The sequence below is a fragment of the Rhizophagus irregularis genome, chromosome 15 (genome assembly GCF_026210795.1).
Source record: "Rhizophagus irregularis chromosome 15, complete sequence".
NCBI classification, from domain to species: Eukaryota; Fungi; Glomeromycota; class Glomeromycetes; order Glomerales; family Glomeraceae; genus Rhizophagus; species Rhizophagus irregularis.
The window spans coordinates 757,157-773,668 of record NC_089443.1 but is presented as its reverse complement, the minus strand read 5'-3'; the positions used below and the strand labels follow the sequence as shown (position 1 = coordinate 773,668).

The 16,512-nt window shown below is 26.0% G+C and overlaps 3 protein-coding genes across 3 annotated transcripts; 1 reads left to right on the top strand and 2 right to left on the bottom strand.

Moving 5' to 3' along the window:
- Window positions 1–1,387: 1,387 nt before the first annotated feature.
- On the bottom strand, window positions 1,388–2,617 carry OCT59_006936 (uncharacterized protein; the record flags this gene model as incomplete). The annotated part of the gene is made up of 1 exon (XM_025327253.1): window positions 1,388–2,617. The coding sequence occupies one exon, from the start codon at window positions 2,615–2,617 to the stop codon at window positions 1,388–1,390; it is 1,230 nt and encodes a 409-aa protein (XP_025172257.1).
- Window positions 2,618–6,095: 3,478 nt separating this feature from the next.
- On the top strand, window positions 6,096–9,875 carry OCT59_006935 (uncharacterized protein; the record flags this gene model as incomplete). Its single annotated transcript, XM_066137191.1, has 12 exons — window positions 6,096–6,326; window positions 6,408–6,471; window positions 6,569–6,738; window positions 6,809–7,319; window positions 7,434–7,541; window positions 7,637–7,654; window positions 7,737–7,743; window positions 8,438–8,654; window positions 8,733–9,027; window positions 9,275–9,592; window positions 9,661–9,789; window positions 9,865–9,875. The coding sequence occupies 12 exons, from the start codon at window positions 6,096–6,098 to the stop codon at window positions 9,873–9,875; spliced, it is 2,079 nt and encodes a 692-aa protein (XP_065998399.1).
- A 5,780-nt stretch (window positions 9,876–15,655) lies between these two features.
- Window positions 15,656–16,246, bottom strand: OCT59_006934 (uncharacterized protein; the record flags this gene model as incomplete). Its single annotated transcript, XM_066137124.1, has 3 exons — window positions 15,656–15,824; window positions 15,955–16,129; window positions 16,213–16,246. 3 exons carry the CDS (start codon window positions 16,244–16,246, stop codon window positions 15,656–15,658), a joined length of 378 nt encoding a protein of 125 aa, XP_065998398.1.
- Window positions 16,247–16,512: the final 266 nt, after the last annotated feature.

Here is a 16,512-nt window from a genome sequence, read left to right as displayed (position 1 = left end):
ATAGAAAAGCTATTTAGGCGCGGATTGTCTCTAGTTATTATTTTATAACAATCTTACAAGATTAAGAAAATTTGGCAAGTCTTATATATATAGTTACTTCAGTGGAGATGAAAGCCGTTAAGGTAAAATCAATTTATATTACACTGGAAATAATTTAATTTTAAGTGCCTTATTCTTTAATTATTAAATTAAGAGAAAATTTGACCTGCGGAAACTCATAAACGAAATTTTTTGTTTTATTCTCCAGCTACAGATTTATGATTGTTTAATAAAAAACATTCTTGCAGCATATAAAATTAATAATTATAATATAAGAACAAGCAACAGTCCACTGGACCCATATAGCAAATTGACTGAAATTCTTTATTAATTTGGCGATAAAATTATTCATCAACATTCATTATACGAAATTATTTTAACAATCCGCGGAGACATGATACACATTACACAATGTTAACATTAATATAGACTAAAATTAGAATTTGAGTGATTTTTTTCGAAGTTTATTGAAGTGATTCCATTTGACCTTAGTGATGAAATGGAATTTTTTTAATAAAATGAACTTTTGGTTTGAATAACTGATAATTTTTTCCTTTTTGGTAAAAATGTAAAAATGATTTGTTGATGTTTATTTACTTTTTTTTTTCCTAAACAGAAAGCTTTTATTAAATTAAATTCATAAGAATTTTTACATTTTTAAAAACATAGTAAAGCAATTCTCACCATACTGTTTAGCGAATAAAGAAACTCACAATATTAAAGACGAAGTAAGTCGACATAAGTTAAAAAACATGATGTCCCGGACGGGTCAAAACAGTCGGTGGGAAATAAAATAAATTCAGTGTATAAAATTTATGTGCAGTGATGTGCACAAAAGAATTTTAATTTATAATAGGCTGTGCACAATTTTTTTATAAATTTCTTAAATGTAGCACAAAAAAATTTTTCTTGTGTACGGTGTACATTTCAGACTGCTGAGAATTATTTATCCTTTATTATATAAAATTGCATTACTTAGCTATATTATCTACTAATTAGTTAATTACATTATTTAGTCAAGTGATTTAATAATGACATCTACTTCAACATTATTAAATAAAGTATAAAAGTTTTTAAAAAAAGAATTGAATTAAAACTATTATGAAAAGGATTTTTACAACTATTATTTTTAAAATTACACTAACTCAAAGTAAGAATGAATAAAATACTTTGCAAGAAACATGTCAGTCGAGCTCATAAGTTGATTGGATTCAATATTATTATAATAAGTAGAAGTTGGGAATTTATCAAAAGAAGATCACTATTACTATCACGTGTACAATTATTATATTATAACTGACCATCGTAACATTTTTCTATTTAATTTAACTCATGATTCATGTGACTATCAATCATCTGAACGTTCGAAATCAACAATACCAGAATTTGTTGTAGTGGTCTTGTTGTGGGACGTATCACTTACAAGAAAGGTACCCTCATCAACATCTCCCGTATGACAACCAAGTGTTGCGAATTTTTTGTTGAAGTCTTTAAGATCATTGAATGTCATTTCAAGAACATGGGCTATTTTTGGACACTTCATAAACCTGTATCTTGAAGGTTTTGGAATATATGAGGTGAACTTGAAACGTAATATCTCAGTAACTGTGACACGAAACCCGCACAAATTCTCACTTACAATCCTCCCTCCACATATATGAGATCCAGGCCTAAATTCAAGTTTTGGGTTATCAGATTTTAATTCATAATGCCAAATATAACCAGTAGCACAGGTGCCTGCTATACGCAATTTCCATTCATCAGATATAGCTGTAGCATCTTCCTCCCGAGGAAACAAACAGTCCTCCCAAATCAGCGCACCTCGATAATTTCCACTTGCAATTGGGGCAATTTCAATCCTAAGAGATTCAAGGGAATAGCCATATCCCTCTCGTGCAAGTTGTTTCCATTTCGTACTAAGCATTTCATTCACTCCACAAGTAACATCAACATTGATAAAGAACTTTTGGTCTATTTGGTCAATTTTTGCATGAAAATGAGTGCGGATATCTAATGTTTGAATATGATCTTCAGTTCCAACATGTGCTACAGAAGAGACTGAGATAAACTTATCATCATCACCACTGTTATCACCACCACTACGGCCACCACCACTGCGATCGTCACCACTGCGACCAGCATCAATACCACCATGACCCCTTTTAGTAGTATTATGGTCGCTTGATAAAACAATCCCATCCATTGGTTCAACAACTTCAATTACCTCGCTTTCTGCTATATATTCATAATTAAATATTTCCTCAAGTTGCTCTAAAATTGATGGTTTTATGCAACTTGTTACCCAACAGGTAATGCTTGGGGAAAAACAGTTTTTATCGAAACTAGGTCCTATAGCATAGACAGGTTGCGATTTAAGTACCCGATCAATATCATCTTTCTTGTTAAGAAGTAATTCATATAATTGTTCTGATTCATCGTTTATTTCAGCGGAGATTCCACGTAAGGTAGTCGCATCTACTGAAAAAAATTCTGAGCTAACTACACGTTTATCATTAACAAAAACATTAGGTGTGTTAAGGTGAATTTTGTTGTAAGCAGTGCTTTGCAGAGTATCCATATTTTGTGATAAAATTTTTACTCAAAAATAAATAAAAAAAATTGAAATTATACCTGAGAAAAAAAAATTCAAACTTTTATACTTATGTTTGTGCCACCGCTGACAAATTATTACGCAATACGCATCACACGAGATACCTATATCGATATGATTTATCAGATTGTCTCTTAAAAATTACTAGTTCTTTATCAACGGTTATTGATCCGGAATGTTTCATTTTTTTGATTGGCTAAAAATAAATTCGGATCAAACAGAACTACTAATAAAATGATTCATACGATTTATTGGCTTACGTATCTTGATTGTCTTGTTTTTAGAAAATTTAAGTGTTATTGCGTAATATTTGTTTTTAATCTTTCCAAATACTGACACAAAACCGTACATGAAACATAAATATGACAACTATTTATGGAAACGACACGGATACGGATTTATTCCACGGGTAAATATGACAGTTACAATCTCGTTTCTGATTTCGAAGATACTGATTTAAAAAAATATCGCGAATATTGGTGGAAAACGGATAAAAATCATAATACTATTTAAGGCCAAAAAGTTGTTGGGAACTGGGAAGAATATGATAGTTTTACTTAATATTGTTTTACTTAATATTTTAATAAATATATTTTTAAAATTTTGTCAAAAATGGACTAGTATTTTTTATTCTTAAACTGGAACATACTTAATAAATAAAAACTAGGCTAAATTTTTACGTGATATAATGTTTTATATAAATATTCAAATTCAGTAATGATTTTATGATTTCAACCATCAAAATTAAAATTTAAAAGAATAGTGAGTAAATCTTTGGGACGAATAAATATATTGATAAATATCCTAACTGAAGAAAAATTATACACAATTTTATTTAAATATATCAATCGAAAATATTTTATCTTATTTATCTTGCATGTCTTACAGATCAATCAATTACGTATAAGACTACATGACCCATTGTGACCAAATAAAAATCAGGTTTCATTTTTATTATATTAAAAAAAATCAAAATATAAATAACTCTTTTTAAATAAGTGTATAAAAGTTAAGCTAAGCTTTAAATTACTTTGATAATGTGTTTAAGGTTTGCTAGTCATTTATCGTTTATATAGATAACAATTTGATTGTTAGGAAATTTCCTTGTTGTAATCAGTATTTTAATTGTTTATAAACAGATGAAAATTATTATGACTTCCGTCCTATATTTTATATTATAATAATAAAATATAGTAACTGTATTAACAGCGTTCATTTAATTAGTTAAATTAACTAAAAAAAGCTTCCTCTTATATCATTACAATTATGTGATTATTTTCGTAATATCCGTCTATTCTGATATTCAAGTAAAAAAAACCATATGTAATACTTATTTGGTTGGAGTTATTAAGAAGCTTTGAAATTTATGGGAATCATTTTTAAGAATCGGGTCTTTAGGGATCAGTTTATAAGCTATAACAAAATAAAAGGTGAACGATGAAAAAAATATTAATAAAGTTTATACGAGGGTGGCTTAGCATTACACAGGTCAAATGATATCCATAGTATTTATAGTAAAGCGACTAAAAACGTGATTTTATTTTTGTAACCAGTATCATTATTATAGAAATAAATCGACGAATCACACCAATTCGAAATTCGCAAAAAAAGTTGTAAGATATGAAAAAAAATGAAAAATAATTCGTGGAAATTGAGAAAGAAATGTATGAATGAAAAAATCATGAGATATGAAAGTAAAATCCAAAAAAAAAAAAAAAAATTTGTAGAAAATGAAAAAAATGAAAAAATGATTATAGTTTCACATGAAATACTGGTATCCCCTGGTATAGTGTTCAGATTTACTTTTTTAAAAAAATCATATTTATTCTAACTAAAAACATATAAAATATATTTAAATAAAATATATTTATTTCGATTATATCTCAACACTTGCCCGATCCTAACCTAAACAGAAAAAACCACATTAGGAAAAAAAAAGAAAATATTAGTAAAAAAAAATAATGATAAAAAAAAATTAGAAACAAGGTGCTCACCGTAGCACTGAGTGCGAACTGGAATGAGCAAAAAAAAAAAATAAAATTTTGATATTGAAAAATTAATTTCTAAAAAAAAAATGGACAAATAAAGAAAGTTACGGCTGATTTCATAATGTACGGGACACTTAGCAAGTTTTAAAGAACTCGGAAATATTCGGTAAAGCTCAAAATAAGATAAAATTATACCACCATTCTCGGAATATTACTCCAATGATTTTTATTTTATATCAAGCTTTACCGAATATTCCGAGTTTCTAGCCATAATAAACGCGGAATAGATCAGGCGCAGACATATCAGGTGCTTTAATGTTACAAACGTGACCGAATTTTTTTTTTTGACCTTTTTTTTTCAAGCCATTTAATTAAGTTTTTATTTTCGATCTTTTTTTTTCAAACCACTAAAAAAAATTTTTAATTATTTTTTTTTCAGTCCAAACAAAAAAATATTTTCTTTTAAATATTTACTAGATTATAATAAAAGATAAATTTCTTGATGATAAATACAATACCATGAATCAGTTTAATTGTCTGGAGGATTGAGCAAGGAAAGAGACGCACGTTGCATCTATTTATTCAAGATGGTATTTTTCTTAATACGGTATTCTAATATCCATACCACAATCTTTTTTGAAAATAAAATAAAATTGAATTGTTTATTTAGATTATCGACAGTTAGATAAAAATTATTTAGATTACCCCGTATTAATTAATTTGAATTGTGTAATGTGTAGAACGTCTCCATCGAAATTAATGAATTAAATTCGTATAATGATTCGATTGTATCAATTGATATCATTTTAATTGATGAAATTATATCAGATATTTGATATATTATTTGTGCATAATTTATTATGGGTATAACTAAATTTTATCATTTTAATGTAACTTTAATTAATTAAAAATGTAACATTGGGAATTTTCTTTTGTACGAAAGAATAAAGATATCTGATGTTAATTTTTCAAGTTAATTTTTTTTTATAAAAAGAGAAAAAGATAAATCAAAAAATGTCCATTTTTATTTGAATTTTTTTTTTTTTTATAAAAACTGAGACGAACAAAAAGAGACAATGATAATTCAAATATAGGAAACGACTTCCAATTTTAATTTTGAAAAATTTTGATTTTTTGAGTTTTCTTTTAAAAAGGATAAATTAAAAAAATGGTGATTTCCTTTTCTAAAAAGTAACCTTAAGGTTAGTTTCATCTATACTAACAAGAGATGAGTTTTTGCGTCGATTTGGATTACCAGCATTTCAAGTTCATTAAAGAAATTGCGAATGATCGACATATGTAGTATGCAGTTGTAAGCATGACGGCATAGCTGTATAAATCTTGCTAATTTTGGACTCATTAACAGGTTTATCTGCTGTGTTACCTGCTGTGTTGACTTTAAAAACGCCGAATTTTTTTTAAAATAGTTTAGTATAATATACACTTAAAACGACAAAATGACTTCGGTGAAAAAATGGATTGATAAAAAGATAAAAGATAAACATATTAGTTATTATAAATATAATAAATTTAGTAAAATTGTTGAAATTGGTAGAGGAGGTTTCGGTAAGGTGCAAAGAGCAGAATTGGCTAATACGGGATTAGTCGCACTAAAAAGTTTTATTGATGAATATTCAAACATTGAAGAAGATGAGCTCAATAGAATTGATGATGAGTTTGTCAAGGAAGTAAGAAACCTTTATTTATGTTGTGCAGTACATTAAATTTATATGTAGAAATAAAACAAATTAATTTATTTCACCATTTAGCTAAAACTCCTTCGTGAGGTTAAATATCATCAAAACATCAACTGTATTCTAGGAATAACAAAAGGCTAGCTTTAAAATTTTTTTTAAAAAACAACAAATATAAAAAAAAATTTATTAATTTACCTTAAAATTAATACGGCTATTTATGTATAAATTAATAGTTTCTAAGCGATATATTTTGGTGTTGGAGTATGCTAATGAAGGAACTTTAAGAGATTATTTGAAAAAAAAATTTACTTCGTTGGAATGGATGGATAAAACTCAAATGGCATTGGATATTGCTTGTGGGTTAAAATTCTTGCATTTCAAAGAGATTATTCATAGAGATTTGGTGAGTATTTATTTTATTTTTCATGATTTTTGTTTATGATAACAATCTAATCATTTTATTATTTTTATAGCACTCGAAAAATATATTAGTAAATAATGGAAAATTATTAATTGCTGACTTTGGATTGTCTAAAAAGTTTGCAGAAGCTAGAATTAATTCATTAGCTAATACAAGGGGAATGATTGAATATACTGAACCACAATGTTTCAAGTCTTTAAAATATAAGAAAAATAAAAAGTCTGATATTTATAGTTTAGGTGTTTTATTATGGGAAATTTCAAGCGGGCGTCCTCCTTTTTCTGACTGTGAGCGGAGTTTACTTAGAGATCACATTAAAGATGGTAATAGAGAAGAACCAACTGAAGATACACCTCTAAAGTATCAACAACTTTATCAAAAATGTTGGGAAAGCGAACCAAATTCAAGACCAGATATTGAAGAAGTATATGAAACTATAAGTCAATTAAAAACTGAGGATTTTTCTTTGCTACCATCCCCACAGTCTAATATTAATGAAATAAAAAGTTCAAACATTGATTATAATGATGACTTAAACATTTCTGATGATCTAAATTCAAAAAGTAAGTTTAATTTATTAACAAGGATTCTCAACATCTACTATGTTTAGTATCCACTATATATATTTATGTTATCTATTTATATTCATTTTATTTCTCCACTTTCACCATTTATAGGAGAATCTTCACATAAACCTAATGGTTTCATAAAAAAAGTCTCAAAATATTTTGATAGTGAGTTATTACGTTCTGGTCTTCGGAGTATGACATTACGTACACGTCGTGGTATGTTTAACTCATTTAAACATCTACCAATTTATGTACTGTATATTTATGTATTCATTAATATTTATACATTTTGCTGCCTTCACCATTTATAGGAGAAAAATATTTTGATGGTAAGTTATTTAATTCCATTATATTTATTTTATATTTATATATAATTCAAACTAACTATATTCTTTGTTTTTAATAAATTAGATTGTAAGTAATATATTTAATTTTATCACTATAATATTTTTATACGAATATTTCATTTAACTAATTAATGGCAAATAATTTTACAGGGTGTAAGTTATATGTTGTCTACATTTCTGTTATTTATATATAATCAAATTAACAAAGTTCTTTATTTTAAAAAATGATTTGGCCAATATAGGGAGTAAGTTAAAATTATTTAATATTATTATTTAATATTTATAAAGTTTACATATTATTACAACTAACTAAATTCTTTAGTAAGTAATAATATAAGGAACAATAATATAAGGAGTAGAAGTAATATAAAGAGTAAGTTATTTATTTAATTCCATTATCTATTATTATACATTTATATAGTACTCATGTAATCTAAAATTAATTCTTTTATTTGGTGATTATTTAGGTTGTAAGTTATTAGTTATTTCTATTATAATATATTTATGACAATATTTACAGTATTTATAATTTTAATAAACTGAATTTTTAAAAAATCTGGTGATTTACTATTTACTTTAGTTGGTAAGTTGTAAATTTTAAGTTATACATTCAGTTATTTATACATAAACTAAATTTATTATTATATTGAATCCCTGCCTATCTAAATTATAGAGTAAGCATTAATAATACATTTTTTTTTAATTTAAATCTTTATGTGAACTTTATACGAACTATAATATAATTTTAATTATTTATATTTATAGATTCGGGAAAAGTGGAAATACAATTATAGATGATTTTATTCTTGAAAAAAAGTTAAGATGGATTCCTTATAACAAATTTAAAAATGTTGGATATCTTTCAAAAGGAGGATTTGGTATTATATATATAGCTACTTGGTTAAATAATGATGAAAATAAAGAAGTAATTCTTAAATGTCGCAGTGAATTAAATGAAAATTTAAATGAATTTTTAAAAGAAGTATGATATTATATTATTTTCTATTTTTGATTTTAATTTTTTAAATTAAAATTAATAAATTATTATTATTTTTTATAGTGTGAATATCATACAAGTATTTTAAGTTCAAACGATATTATAGAATTTTATGGATTTACAAAAGATCCAGATACATTGAAATATATGGTAGTAATAGATTATGCAAATAAAGGTAATTTAAGAGATTTAACAAGAATAGTTGAAAATAATTGGAATCAAAAATTATTTATGTTGTACCAAAATGTTTCTGGACTTAGTAAGATACATGAACAAAATCTTATTCATTGTGATTTTCATGATGGCAATATTTTAATTCATAGAGATAAAAAGGATAAAGAAGATAAAGTTTATATATGTGATTTTGGATTATGCCAACCTGTAAAATCTTTTTTGATAGAATATGATTATTATGGTGTTAGTTTTAAGAGGCAAATTTTATACTCCAGCTAGTGATATATATAGTTTTTCTATGATTATGTGGGAACTTACATCCGGAGTACCACCATTTAATAATAGAACACATGACGTTTATCTTTGTTTAAGTATTTGTAAAGATGGTGAACGTCCTGAAATTATTGAAAATACTCCACAATGTTATGTAGATTTAATGAAAAAATGTTGGAATGAAGATCCATTAAGAAGACCATCTTCTAAAGAAGTATTAAAAATTATTGAAAAATGGATTTTTTATTCTTATGAAGTTAGTGAAGAATTAAAAAGCAACATTATGGAATTTATAAATGCACCAATTGGGCAGCATAACAATCTTGTTAATGAATCACATCCACAAGCATGTGATACAAGTAGCTTACTTAATTTTACTAGTAAAGAATTGAATGAAATTCTTGAAAATGAAATGCTAAATGAAGATTTAGTAAGTGAAGATTTGAGTGAATGTACGGTTAATTTGAAGTCATTAGGTATGTGCTATGATATATAAAAAATTAATCTTGCAAATTATTTATGTAAAATTAATTTATTTATTTAGATGAAAATACTAGTAAAAAGTTGAATGAAATTCTTGAAAGTGAAGATTCACAAGCTAGTGTAAGAGCAAATGAAATGCTAGTAAGTGAAGATTTGAATGATTATATGATTAAAGATTTGGAATCATTAGGTATGTGCCATGATATATAAAAAATTAATCTTGCAAATTAATTAATTTTATTTATTTATTTAAATATTAAAACAGATGAAAATTAACTAATTTTTTGGGTTTTTTAAAAAAAGATTTAATAGTTTTTTTTAAGTTAATTTTTGATATTATGCATTCAACAGAAATTGTTCTTTATCTTATTCTTTTTAGATTTATTTAAACACTAAGGTTAGAGTACTAGTAAATATTTTACAAGATTCTTAGTTTGTAATTTAAATAAATTCCTTTTTTTATATTTTATCCAAATATTAAATATTATATTCTTTTTTAAGAATTATTTAAACACTAAAGCTAGAGAAGTAAATATTTTACAAATTTTGATTCTTAGTTTGTAATTTAAATAAATCTTTTTTATTTATAACTCTTCAATTATTAAATATAAATTATCAAAATAATAATAAGTATATAAAACTCATTATCATTTTAGATGTCAAGTTTCTACTGTTGCTTCGCACCAGGATTGTAATGCTGGAATTATATGATCGTCATATAAATTTCACTTTTTTAAACTGGCCAATGGAAGTAAGGTTGCACAATTTAGAATTTATTTATACAGGTAATCTGAACGTAACAAATTTTTTTAATTATATAGATTTGATAATCCTGAAATGCATTGATTTTTTGACAATCATATCTTGAGATGAAAATTTGGATTAGATTTCACATTTTAATCTAACCGTATTCTCAATTTGGACACAAAAAATCTCTTGTTAATGTGTAGTTAGCCGAAAAACAGAGCCGTATTCCTGATTGTCGATCAGTTTATTCGCAGAAATCATCTGGAATTCCACAACGATCTACGCCTGAGCCGGGTCCAGATCACGTTGCGATTAATTATTTTTTGGCTAACTACACCATTATTCGAAAAAGTGCAATTAATTTGAAAGATTCAATTTATACAAACATTAAACAATTTTTAAAGATTATTCTTTTAGATTCATTCTAATAGCTTAAAATTAGGAAGTATACAGTTGATCTATGCAAGCATGGCGGCAGCAATATGCATAATTATATAATCCGTTTTTACTAATTTTGTACTCATGAACAGGTTATCAGCGTCTGTGTTACCTGTGTTAATTGACTTCTAAACGCCGAATTTTTTTTTTTTTAAATAAATTCTCAGCATTATAACTTAAGTGACAAAATGACTTTGATGACAAATGGATTGATAAAAAGTTATAAGATAAATATATTCATTATTTTAAATATGATGGATTTAGTGAAATTGTTGAAATTGGTAGAGAAGATTTCGTTAAAGTGAGTAAAGTGAATTTTGCTGACACGAAATTAGTCGCACTAAAAAGTTTTGTTGATGAATATTCAAGCATTAAAGATAACTCAATAGGCTTAATGATGAGTTTATCAGGGAAGTAGGAATCGTTTTTTCATATACAGATTTATATATAAATATAAAATAATATTAATTTATCTCACTACTTAGAATTCTAGGAATAACAAAAGGTTAGGGTTAAATTTTTTTTTTAAAAAAAAATAAATAGATAATTTATTACTAAATTTACCTTAAAATTTAAATACAACCTATTTATTAGATCCTATAAGCTATATTTTGGTGTTGGAATTGCTGGGCTTTTAACATTAATTCAAGCATATCATCTATATAGGGAAAATTGATCCGAATATCAAAAGTATGTATATTTACTTTATTTTTAATAAATATTTTAAATAATGACATGTGAATTAATTTCTTAAATTCAAGTATTGATCTATATTTGAGTTCAACATCTTTAACCCATTATTTAATAGAGGAAATAATTTCTGTGTATACTAACGAAGAATGGCATTGGATATTTCCATTAGTCTACCGACAGGCTCATTTTCACAAGTACTTATTTTGAGAACACTTTCACAAAAATAATCATCTACGGATAAACAACTAATATGAAATGCAGCAATTGTTGTGAAGCTAGAAGATATTAACCAGAAAACTTAGAAAAAAATCAGGGGAAAAAAATTAAAACTAGAAAAAACCCGAGAAAAAAAACATTTAATCGCTTATATCTTTACGTCACTTACGTTTGCGTTTGTGCCATAAAAATGATCATATCGATATATATTTTTAAAAAATTGTCAAAAATGGACTAGTATTTTTTATTCTTAAACTGGATCATACTTAATAAATGATAATATTGTGTCAAAACAACGTTAAGTTCGAAAAATTTTAAGGCCCAATCTTGCAAATGGCCTATCTTAATTGTAATAAAAATTAAAGGTGCAAATAAAATTTCGAAAATCATCCTAATTCATATGTAAATTAAATATTTATAATGTTTATTTTTTTCTTTATTTTTCTTTGTACATATTACTAATTGAGTTAGTTTTCATGATCAATAATCAGGTCGTTTTATTTATTTTAAAAACATTTTAACAAATTATCTGTACCAAATTAATGATCATATCCTGAAATGCATTAAATTTTTGACATTCATGCCTTGAATTGAAAAATTGGAAAAATTGGGCGGTATTTTTAGTATTTTTATTTTGATAAAACTCGCAGATAATTTTATATACAGTATTGTAGTATAACACTTTTATGGGAAATTACTTTCCATTTTTGAACTAAATTTTTTTTCTCTTTTCTTAATGAAAAATTCAAAAAAATTTTCAAAACTGAAAATGGAAATCACCTTCCATTTTTGATCTTAAACTTTTTTCTCGTAAATCATTGTTGGTTTTTTCATCAAAAAATTCGAAGTTCTTTTTTAATAATGCAGTACTAATAAAAATAATTGTAAGAGTGTAAGAGATAATTATTTTTTAAAAAAAAACAATAAAAGAAATCAATTGAAAATGACCTGTCATTTACACAATAGTAAGTGTTTTATAGTATATCATATAGTATATTTTATTGTTGAACCCTATTTTCTTTCGCTTGGTTTTTTTTCATTTTAAAAGATTTAAAAAATGATTAAATTTTAAAAAGCTTCGGAACTATTACTATTACATTTGAAAATAATATTGAGAATACGAATAAAATAAAAGAAAGTTTTAAAAAATATAGATCTTTCAGAATTACTTAAATTTTCAAATCCGCCTATTATAGTATAATCAATAGTTAATTTTTACTGAAAAATCTCTAGAAACGGATAAATAAATACATATAAAATTTATTACCCAGTACTCCAGTAACTTTGTAAACTTTGTAATTATTGCGCAGTCAAATGAAAGAATCTTTTTTTTTTATCAATCAATATAGGGATTATTTTACTACGTCATCAAAATTTTAACTCCATCCGGTTAAAAGTTAAAACAATTGATTTTAATTTTTATAAATCTTCAGCGCAGTGTTACATGCATGTTACAGTTGTATTACTAAACAATTATTACCTTATCCAAATTGAATAGTACAATTGCGATGTGTCGTATTTCCAATTAGATATTAGTAATTTGTTGATTATAAACATTAAACTATTATAATTAGAAAAGTTTGATTTAATGTCAATTTAATTCAACGTTATAAAAAATAAAGAATTTTGTTAGTATCGTATAAGTGGCATAAAAGGCTTGAATTTCTAATAATTCTTAATAATGAAAAGATGAAAAATATGAGGCAATAAAAATGATAAGCAGTAGTCATGACTATAATAAAGTTTATGAATATGGAAAGAATATTTTGTGAATAATGTTGCAAATAAATATCATGAGCGAGTATTATTTAAAAGCAAAATCTTTGGATTTATCTGAAATAATTGAATGATTTAATAAAGAAATGTCAATTGGTAATTGAATGGGTTTTCCATATAATAATTTACAAAATATTGATAATTTAGCTTAAGGTGAATACTCTAAAATTAATACAGCTATGGAGATTATTTGAGTGGGTTGATATGAAACTAGTATGAAACTATTAAAAAATACAAGTAGTACTTAAAAATTTAGGATATCTCAAAGTGCCAATAGAAGCTAATCTAAAAAGCAATTTTCAATTGATATGTACATTTTAAAATGTTGTTTAAAATCTATATAGGCTAAAAATCATTCAATTATAAGTAATAAATGTGCCATACTTTTTACATTGTCTTGATTTAGCTCAAAATCCAAACCGGTAATTACAGTATATGCTTCAGTTGTATCAAAACATTTTGACATAAATTTAAGGAAATATTTACAATCAAATCATGATCAACTTGGGACACTTCACCTTGTATTTTGAAGGTTTGGAATATATGGGGTATATAGCAAACATGTATTGTATGGTTAGCTTTGTATGTATTGTATTATTAAAACTTTTTAATGTATGTAATGTATGGTCTTTTTCAATTATGTATGTATTGTATGATAAATGTGGTAATTTCATGTATTTTATTACCAAATATAACTATTTCACATTTTTCATTATGATTGTGTACTGGCTAAAACAATTCAACGTGTATTATTATAATCTTTTTTTTCTTTTTATTTAAAAATAAATATTTCTACCATGTTTATTACTTTTCATTTAAAAAAATTTAAAATAAATATTTCTATCGCGTTTTTATTACTACAATCTCTTTCTTTTCATTTAAAATATTTCTATTACGTTTATTATTATGTCTAAAGTAAATTCTATTATTCTTTCAGATATTGAGACTATATCTGATGATGAAACTATATCTGAAAATGAAATTTAATTCCTTGAGTCATCATCTATGAATATTGTAAATATTTGCATTATCTCTAGCAATACATTAAGAAATATTTATTTATAATAAAAAATAATTTTTTTTTTTTGTAAATACTAATCTTTATGTATGGCGAAAATAAGTATGCCATACATAGCAAACGTTCATTTTAATATCCATACATGTATGGACACAATCAAAAATACATAAGCATACAATACATACAACGTTAAGCATACACTACATGTTTTATAATCACCTGAATATATGAGGTAAACTTGAAACATAATATCTCAATAACTGTGATGCGAAACCTGCACAATTTCTTACCCACATATATGAGATGACAAGATTTGGGACATCAGAATTTTTTTCATGAGACTATCCATATCCAGTAGAACTAGTGCCTGCTATGCGCAATTTTCATTCATCAGATTATAGTTTTAGTTTTAGTACTATTAACCTGTTTGTATTGGAGTTCAAGCTTTGATGCTGCTGTAATTTCCAAACTACCTTATTTTTTGGTGATTGTTAAGTGTTCAACAGTAACATTTTTCTCCTGTGAAAACAAATAGTCCGCCTAAATAAGCGCACATTTACTTTTTATCACTTGCAATTCGAGCAATCTCAATCTTAGGATGTTCAAGGAAATAGCCATAACCCTCTCACTTGCAAGTTGTTTTCATTTTGTACTAAGCATTTTCACTTATTCCATAAGCGTCATCAATATTAATAAAAATGTTGAATTAATTTGGTCAATTTTTGCATGAAAACTCGTATAGTTGACTAATACTTGAATATTCTCTTGACTTTCAGTCTCAACATTTGCTACAGAAGAGAATGAGATAATTTATTATTGTCATCCACTCCATCACTACCTTTATCACCATTACCCTTTCTATAATTACACCATTACTACTGTTACTGCCAACCCTGCTATCATTATCACCACTGTGATAATCACCACTGCACTGCAATTATTACTATCAAGTATCACCATCACCATCATTATTCCTTTCAAATCTTCTTGTAGTATTACTGTCATTTGATAAATCATTTCCATCCATTGTTAAACCACCTCAATACCCTCTCTTAATACTCTATATTCATAATTAAATATTTTCTTAAGTTGTGATGATTCTAAGCAACTTGTTACCCAACAGATGAATTTCATCAAAGCTGGGTCTATAGAATACACAGGTTGTGATTTAAATCATCAATATTATCTCTTTATTCATAAGTAGTTTATATAATTGTTCTGCTTCATCAAGTATATTAGCTGAGATTCCACGTAAGATAGTTGCATCTACTGAAAAAAATTCTGAGCTAATCACAAATTTGCCATTAACAAAAACATTGGGTGTGCCAAGGTGAATCCTGTTATAGGCAATACCATCAACATTTTGCATTTTATCAAGAGGTGTATCTATATTTAAATATAATTGAAACAAAATTTTTATAAGTCTGTGAATAGACTAGTCCAAAAATAATAAAAATTGAAACACACCTTACATGTACTTTCCCTTTTCGTTCTCCCCTTCCCTTTTCCCTTTTCCCGTTTCCCGTTTCCCGTTTCCCGTTTCCAAAATGGAAAGTTTCGAAGTAATCTTCAATAACATTTCTCCCTTCTATTTGTTGTGTTGACAACTTATCAGACTCGAGTTTGAATGTTCTTATCGGATCTGCAAAATTTAAAAAAGATATTAAATATTTCACATTATGAACGTCAAAAATAAGAAAGTGCAAACTGCAAAGTATTATTTACCCTCTAAATCTCTGTAATTTCTCTTATTAAGCATGTGACATCAAAATCATGACAGACCAACTCTTCTTTTGATTCACCCGATTTAATCCAAAAGTTTTTCTAATTCCTGCCTTTTATGACAGATAATGAGATTGCAAGTTTGATGAATTGTGAAAATGAACTCGAACTCATATGTTCCATTATTCTTGACACATTAGATTTGAAGTCCTTTATATGTATCTACAATTTCACCTTCTAGGCTTACTATTGCTGTACTTGTATATAACTTTATCACCTGGAATTAGCTGTTTTTCATCAATA